This window comes from Homalodisca vitripennis, chromosome 2 (genome assembly GCF_021130785.1).
Source record: "Homalodisca vitripennis isolate AUS2020 chromosome 2, UT_GWSS_2.1, whole genome shotgun sequence".
Classification (NCBI taxonomy): domain Eukaryota; kingdom Metazoa; phylum Arthropoda; class Insecta; order Hemiptera; family Cicadellidae; genus Homalodisca; species Homalodisca vitripennis.
In genome coordinates this window covers 10,631,022-10,640,171 of record NC_060208.1, presented here as the reverse complement: position 1 = coordinate 10,640,171, position 9,150 = coordinate 10,631,022, and the positions used below count along the sequence as shown (strand labels likewise).

The 9,150-nt window shown below is 32.3% G+C and overlaps 1 protein-coding gene across 1 annotated transcript; it reads left to right on the top strand.

Moving 5' to 3' along the window:
• The first annotated feature begins 981 nt into the window (after positions 1-981).
• On the top strand, positions 982-8,938 carry LOC124355531 (nucleolin 1-like). The gene is made up of 8 exons (XM_046806695.1): positions 982-985; positions 1,739-1,908; positions 2,785-2,921; positions 3,218-3,337; positions 3,898-4,001; positions 4,164-4,253; positions 4,604-4,721; positions 8,885-8,938. Exons 1-8 carry the CDS (start codon positions 982-984, stop codon positions 8,892-8,894), a joined length of 753 nt encoding a protein of 250 aa, XP_046662651.1. The 3' UTR covers positions 8,895-8,938.
• The last annotated feature ends 212 nt before the right edge of the window (positions 8,939-9,150 follow it).

Below are 9,150 nucleotides of genomic sequence, written 5' to 3'. Positions count from 1 at the left end.
CAGGGAGCCACGCCAAAACATGTATTAAGGGCCCAGGGTACAAAGTGTTAATGAATAGTTGAACTCACCCGAAAGACACATAAAATTAAAGGGCACTGCCCTTTTGCTCGTGTCTGTTGACAGTGTAGACAGCTGTTGCTGCTGATTTGTACGATCTATTTATTTAGATTAACTACATCTCAATCAGTTCCTGGTCCTTAATGTCAAGTACTTAAAACACTTCTCTACTTTGTTTTAAAATAATGTATAACAAATGACCATAGGGTTATGGAAGTGCAAATAATCATTGGTGCACGCCACAGGTAATAAAGAGCTGATAAAAAACAGGCCGTTGGCATTTTTATAAATTCGCAGTTTCCTCATAGTAACTTCATATTGCTTAAAACTGGTCTTAGTATTATTGATTCTCATCTTCATCATTTTTTAACCCTTCATGCAAAATATCTTACGCAAAATCGGATCTAAACCATATCAATTAAAAAAATATATATAAATCATTTTAAAACTGAATCTATCATAGGTAATCTGGAAAATATAATTTTAAAAATTGGAAGGCAGTCGCGGGACTGACCAACAGAATTGACTACTTCTTATAACAGGGAAGTTGTATTTTGCTCATTTTTAGGTTGTTCACGAAGGGTTAAAAAACTATTTAATACATGATATCGTAAAAAATCATATCTTACAACATAATGCAATTAAATTGTAGATTTTGAAAATGAAGTATATTGGTTTACAAATGGTAAAGTATAAATAAACTTTTGTAAAATCTGCTCACGTGATACCTCTTATTTGGTTGCAGAAAAAGATAAAAGAAGAACCGGATGACAAGGACGAGTTTTGACATTGATAGCGGAGGATCAGAAGTCGCTTGTGGACAAACTTGGCTACTCACCAGAAAAAGGGATGAAGAAAAGCTAAGGGAGTGAAGAAGGGTGAGTAATCGAGGAATAAAACACAATCCCTTCTGGCTGGTTCTCTATGGGTGAGGTTTCATATTCCCCGTTCCCAGCACACAATTGGTAGTATTCCTATAGAAACATTAGAGTCTGGTATTAATAAAATATTTAGTAGTCGTTTTGATCACCTCAAATTTACACATCAATAGTTAAAGAAATATTATATTATTTTTTTTTGTCCAAGACTTGCCGTTTGCAAAATTATTGTTACTCCGAATGTGTCAGTCTTAAAAATCAATTGAACCTGAGTCAAATAATAAAAATATTGAGTTTTAATTATTTGTGTACCCTTACCGCTAGTGTATATTCAGCAGAAAATTTACCCAACATAGTCTCCATTAATTAAATCACAGTGGCTTGTTCAATTTCGGATTCTTTCTGAACAGTAAAAAAAGGAACCTAAAACATATATTTATTACTACTAGATTGGTCGGTTGTTTAGTCTTTTCCCTGTTTCTTTGGAGAATATTTTGTGAACTTGGGGTATGTGCATTGTTTATTTACATTTTTTACACTATTTTAAAATAATAAATTGTTTTCACTGTCATAATAATTTTATAATTTTTAAGTCTATATGTTATGTAAATTAAATGAGTATGTGTCATTCTTTGATTATTCTAAATAAACTTTACTAGTGAGGAAATTTAAGTGATTTTTTGTTTGTGTTTGTTCTAATTTTTACTGACAAAAGTGATCAATGTAGGTGAGATTGCAGATGGCTTTTGGGTTTTGATACCTTTTCTGGCTTTCTCTGGCATTCATTGGAACTGTATTTTCAGAACCGAAACAGTCAAAACCAAAAACGAAAGGCTCGCCTAAGAAGAAGGGCAGAAACCCCTGGAGTGATTCTGAAGACGACGGATCATTCAGTTCTGGCAGCGATTTCGATCAGTCGCCACCTGAAAAGTCTTACTCCCGTCAGGACCACTGCAAGACGTTCTGCTGGTCAGTGAAATCGTCTGTTAAATTCATATTAATTACAAAGCATGCACCTCTGTTTTCTACTGTCAAGATATTGTAATGAGTACTTTGTTAAAGCTTTCTACATTTTTACCTGCCAATTTCACAGATTTGTTTGACTTATTAGAATTTAGATGAATAATGGAATAAATGTATGATAGTAATAATAATATGAAGAAAGTTTTGAAATTTAATGAAATGGAAACTGATGTGCATGCTAAGAAAAGGGAAGTACTTAAACAATTAATGATATTATGTTACTAAGAATATACAACATGTTAATGGAAAACACTCTAAAATTGTTAGATTAATTAGAATACACAAATTTCAAGATCTATGTCATAAAATTAAATGTTGCTAAAGAAGTGAATGCCTTAAAAATAACTTTTTTTGCCATTTATTCATTTATTTGGTTATATATATCAAACAAAATTAAACGGTGTTTATTTTTTCCAACATGCTTCATTCCGTCATTAATTAGTTGTGAAAAGGGTTGGTTTTCTGGAAGCTGTCTAGTATTGGGAATTATTTTTCCTCCCAAATATCGGGGATAAAATGCTGTTGATGGAGCTTATATTGGTTACTGTTAACTTACATTAAAACATAAAAATAGCCTCGCTATCGAAAGGCCTCACAAAAAAAATAAAAGTATTAAATATTGGTTTTGTTTTAATGTAAGTTAAATCAGGGATAAACATTTAAATTCTCTTGTACAAGATCATATTTTACAATTAAATAGCTTAGAATAACTTATTACTAATAATTTATTATTCTGTCTTTGATATATTCTACTTAATTGTTTATTCATTTTAATTTGTATGTATTGAGATATCTATTTCATTTTTGTAACTATGTCGTGTTTCAGCTGCCAAACATAAAATTCAATTTCGACGAGAACTCCTCGTCGGATGAAGAAATGGAACTGAAGGACAACGAGGCTGTACTCAATGGAGATGATATAAAACAGGAAATTGATGATGACCTTGACGACGGTGACTTCCAGTAAGTAACTTCTAGAAAAAACAAAGTCTTCCCTGGGAGGGGTAGTTTCCTAGGGCATTGTTTTTCATTCTAGTTCATCTAAATCTGTATTATGTTGGATCAGCTGGCCTGACTCAACAAGATTCTGCTATATAGTAAATAGATGAAATTGTGTACTTTATTTTATAGTTCTTGTGATACAATTTTACATGCTTTATATATTTTATATTGTACTAGATCATGTTTTGCCCAATCATTTACAATTAATTAGAGGAGTATAACTTATTTTTTATCTCAAATTGTTGTTCATTGTACAGCTCAGAGAACAACGTGCCATCAGACAGCGAGGATGAGAAACCAAAGAAGAAGGCAGGTGGTGGCCGCAAGAAGAAGCCAGGTTCAGATGGAGAATCAGAGCCTAAGAAACCCAAAGAAAGGTAAGATCATTGTTATTTTTTACATTTCACAGAAACGGATAGTTCGCTCAGCATAATGTAAATTCTTAAATTCTTCTGACATTCCATAATTTTCAGCCTCTTTTTGTAAGTAAGAAAAAATGTGTTCAGGTTCTCTTTAAATACCATTATTCTTGTTTTGTATTCCTCTCGACATGGTTCCAAAGAGTGAAGTGGTGCCTCAGCTTAGGAAAAAAGAAAGAAAAACCGGAACTACTTATTTACTGCATCTGTCTTGTCCTTTTCTACCTCTCTTTCATTTTTCTCTTGGTGAACTTCTGATTAGCCAAGCCGGTCGTTGAGCTGGAACGGTTAATTAAGGGGCAACAGCAGTTTAGTCTCACTCCCTCTTAGCTAAATTTAATATGACTAATTAAATAAGACATACTTAATATACTTAAAACTAAACTGTGCTTTTAGTTTGAATATGACCGCATTGATTTAACAGTAGGAATAATACATCTTTTGTACGAATTTCTTGTTAGTCTTTTCTCTTGTCATATCTCTTATTTTATGATTCTGTTCTATCATTAACCAATAAGAAACGCTGTTGTAGCACCAGCAAAACCCAAGCCCAAGAAGAAGAAGGGATCAGACTCAGATTCGGAGGAGGACGATTTTGCACCCAAGAAAACTAAAAGTAAAGGTAAATAAATTTTTATTTTTATAATGTGTTTTACATCTGTGATACTATCCTTAGATGTATTCAGCTGCAGTATAATGACAATAGAAAATATAATGTGAGTGCCAAAAACGTGTTCAGGCACAAATGAGTGTATATGCTACTGAGGTATTGTGTCTGTTACAGCTGCCCCCAAGGCCAAAAAGGTGACATCCACTGCTACCAGTGAAAATGACAGTGACTCGGACTTTGGAATGAAACAACCTCCCTCTAGAGGTAATTTTAAACAATTTTTGATGAAATTTATTTTTAATTACTCTCACTTTTACTTTTATCTCAAAACCTCTTAATTTAATATGTTAACAATGCGTTAGTTTTTTTTATACTTACAATCTATTTTCAACATATGCTTGCAAAACTCCTAAAGAACATGTAGTGCTACAAGTGAACATAGCACTTTGGGGTTAAAATGATGTTATTGTTACACTTTTAAAAATTCCCTAACAGATAAACCTGCAAGGACTTCTGCAACTGTTATTGTTTTTCAAAAACAGTAATTACTTGAGTGTCATCCCGGTCAAAAACTACACAGCAATAATTAAAATGATTGGTTTTTTGCCCCACAGCGGTGGAAGAAGACAGGGACGCCCTGTTTGACTCGTTATTGATGTCAGAACCAGTGAAGAAGACAACAGTCGATACTTATAGCACAGAACCAGATTCACCTGTAAAAAAATCAAAAACGTAAGTAGATATACTTTTAGATTGTTTGGTTTTAAACACGGACTATCTTTAAAATTTTCAATATCGCTATTGTTTTTTTTTTTTTTTTTTTTAATCGTATAATATATTTTTATATCAAATATAAATAGAAACTGTTGTTTGAAACTATGTTAATTTGTTATTCATCACGAAAATTCGAGTAATCGTTATCCACTGTAATCCATTTTCAGAACAATTTAGTTTCTAATTCTTTTATATTTTTTAGTCTTAGTGAGTTTAAAGCATTTGATATGCATGCAAGATGAAGTATTGTTTTAAGCACAACTCTGTTCTAATTACAGTACAATGTTTGTGCGCACGTGCACGTGGACGTTTGTGTGTGTAAAGCATTTATGCCTATTGCCAATCCATGATTTAAAATCACTGTTGTGCGTAATATTTATTCAGGCTCTTTGTATAACCATTTGCATATACAATGGAATCAACTGCTTTTTATTCAAGGGCTGAATCGGACATTGATTCTACTGTGATTCAGCATTTCATAGTCAGTATTGATGACACTTTTAAATTACTGATGCTAATCAAACTTTGGTTGACCAAGCAACTGATTAGGCATTTGATAGCACTCCAACTTTATTCGACTATTCATTTTTCATTTGGAAATCAAACTATTCATGTCTCTACACGTAACGTAGCTACGGTGGAAAAGGTTGATTCAATGAAAACGTTGAGTTGAATTATGTTTTGATGATTAAAGAAAGTACTCCACAAGTGAACAACTACATCAGGTATATCTCGAAATAACGTCTTTCTACTAACATACCTCGTATAGAGATTCCTCTTGTAAAATGCTGAAAAATTTCAAACCTACAAATCAGATGCCAAAATGCAAGTAAGTTGGATGAACTGGTTAATAAAATCACCCATTTTACTCATAGGATGAGTTCTATTACAGAGGAAAGATATTTCTCTTTGAAGAGAATTTATATTTCCTTGATCACATGCAATACTGTCTGGCTCACCTGAGCTGTGTTGTGACCTTGGCAACATCTACTGTCCGATAATACCACTTGGAAATTGTTTTATTTTTAATGAGTGCTTCCTTGGACTAAAAAACAATGGGATACAATACAGTGAGTGACTTGACACACTCAAATCTGTTGTGTATCCAAGACAAATTCCATCCGTTTTCGCCCATTTCCAGAAAAACTGGTTAGAACCACAGGTCTCCTTTGGTTTCATATAATTGTTTCGTTGAGCCATTCTTTAGTTGCGATCACCCTCAGTAAGTCTAAAGCGAGTTTTGCTTACCTGCTTTCAAAACGTACCAACCTTCCCGGCCGTCCAATGCAGTTCAGACGTCTATTAGTGATCCTACCTCAATCATGAGTGAAAATTGTTTCAGTTTTGTAATGATATAGTGCCGGATGAGGAAGGTGAATATGCATTGTGTTCTGTTAATAACTGTAGATTACATTTTTGAGTGTGCCGGAATTGCAGAACAAACTTGGACCAGGATGGGACAGAAAAGAAGATGTGAATGGAAATGTAGAAGTTGTAGTAAGCCTTCATCAGGTAATATTCAGGATTTAATACAAAAAATGCATGATTGTTTATTGAAAATTGAAAGCACAATAAAAGAACAGTTAATTACTCACACAAAATTAGTTAAAGATGAAATTGTGGAAATTAAAGCTTCACTTCAATTTTTTTTCTGACAAAGTAGATGAATACGATAAAAAAGTTGTAGGGTATCTTTCTAAATTAAATTTATATGGAAAAATTAAACAGTAGTCTAGTTAAGGAAAATATCTCACTAAAAAATGAGCTAAGTAACCTTAAAGAGCGATTTGAGGAATTTGATCAATATAATCGCAACCATAACATCCAGATTGATGGTATTCCTGAAGTTGAGGGTGAGAAGATACCTGAAATTGTAACCAAACTTGCAGAGATCATTCAGGTGCAATTGGATTATTCTAGGGATATACAGGCTGGCCACAGAGTACCTACAAAGAGTAAAACAGGTGTCAAACCTGTTATCTTGCAATTTTCAAACAGACAAAAGAGAAATGAGGTACTGCTTAAAAGTAAAGATAAAAAGAATAATTTATTATCAACTAGATTTGTTTCCAATGTGCCAGAAACAAAAGTGTACATTAATGAGCATCTAACTGCGTTTAACAAGAGTCTGTTGTTTTAATGCCAAAAAGCTAAGAGACTTAGGTCTTTTTGTAATGGCAGAAAGCAGGTTGTAAAGGTGAATGGTGTCTTGAGCAAAGAATTGCAGTTAAATTATGGTGTTGCACAAGGGGGTGTTTTGGGACCTTTAATGTTTATTATATATATAAATGAGATATTGCAAATTCCCTTGTACTCAACAATATTTGCATATGCTGACGACACAACAATGGTTTGTTCTGCAAATAATAAAAATACATTAAGACAAATGGTTAACCAAGACTTAAAATCTATTTCAATTTGGTTAGTTTCAAAATAAGATAATAATAAATAGTAATAAGTCAAAATGTTATATTATTTTTTAACCGAAATAAAGAATGTAGAGAACTAAAAAATGAAAATAACTTTTTCTGTCATCAACATTTGTGCCTTTATAAATGTTTATGTGAGGGTATTGAGGTAGTTGATAATGTCAAGTACTTAGGGCTTATAATAGATAGAAATTTAAAATGGGACTTCTACACAAAATATCTAGTAGGAAAGCTCAGAAAAATAAATTATGCTTTTATACCATATGAGAGAGTATCTAAAGTCTGACCATTTAAAGAAACTATATTTGTCTTGGTTTGAGGGAACCATAAGGTATGGTATTATACACTATGGTGGGACTTATGACTCAGTTTTGAGGCAGGTGATAATGTTACAGCGATTTGCAGTGAGGAATGTGTACCATATAGGAAAATTTGATAGTGTGTCACGCTTATTTCAGCAGGAGAAAATTTTGACTTTTTCTCAGCTATATATATTGAGTGCAATAATGTATATGAGAAAGCATTTAATAAATTATGAATTACAAAAGTTTAATCGTGACACTAGATTATCTGCTAGAATGGTCATAGAGACTCCAAATTATCTTAAAGAAATCGGACGTAGACAGTTTTGCTACTCAGGGATAAGATGGTTTAACCGTTTCGTACTTGAGTGTGGCGACAACATATTGTATGAGAGGAAACCCAAATTTAAAATGAAGGCCTTGGAATTTATAGTTAGCTTGGGTTTGATGTGATGATACCAATAGAGACAGATAAATTTATTGCAAGAATTGCGGTTCATACATTAATAGTTGATAATGGATATGAGGTATAATTGTTGATGCTTATTTATTGGATTTTTGGAGTTTGTTAGCAGGTTTTGATTTTAGAGATGTATTGGTCATTAGTTACTTATGTTTGTTGGATATTTATTTAATTATTTATTTTTATTGACTATTACAAAAATTATATCATAAATTCATTTAATTATTGTTACATTATTGTTGTGTTGTCTTTATAGTTATTTATTATCATGTTGGATTATATACATTAATTAGTTATTTATTTTTTGTTAGTAACTTATTTATTATGTTATTCTGGTGGTTATTGTACGTATATATGAGGTATAATTGTTGATATTTATTTATTGGATTTTTGGAGTTTGTTGGCAGGTTTTGATTTTTAGATATGTATTGGTCATTAGTTACTTATGTTTGTTGGATATTTATTTAATTATTTATTTTATTGAATATTACAAAAATTATATCATAAATTCATTTAATTATTGTTATGTTAGGTCTTTATAGTTATTTATTATCATGTTGGATTATATACGTTAATTAGTTATTTATTTATTGTTTAGTAATTTATTTATATGTTGTTCTGTTGGTTATTATACTTAATAGAGGTATGGGTATATTACCGTCCTGTAATTCACATGAATGTTTGGGTGGGAGTGTATGTTTTTCTTGTACACAATATATTAGAGACTGAAAGTAAAACCGCACAGCCAGCTGAAGGACTCTGATGAATATAATTGTATAAAATTTGTATATGTTTTTTTTCATTTCGCACGTGCCATGTTGGCATATGAAATGTAGTAATACATGTAAATTCCTAAATAAATAAAGGTTTTTTGAACTTGAACTTGAAGTAACAATTCTGATATAATAATTTGTGTTGTTTTTTCAGCTGCCCCTAAACCCAAAAAAGCAGAGACAGCGAAGCCCAAGAAAGCAGCAGCGACGAAGAGGCCTAAGAAAGCAGCAGGCTTCTGACTCCGATGACATGTTCGGTGAAGAGCCCAAGAAAAAAGCAGTGAGGTATTCCCGAATTTGGTTTTTTATTCATACATTAGTGGTGGCAAATCGTCCGGCCACGTCACGTGACCTAGTCTCGACCCCACAGGCTGAAATAACTCCTCGTGAACGTATTACATTTAAATCATTATAACCTAA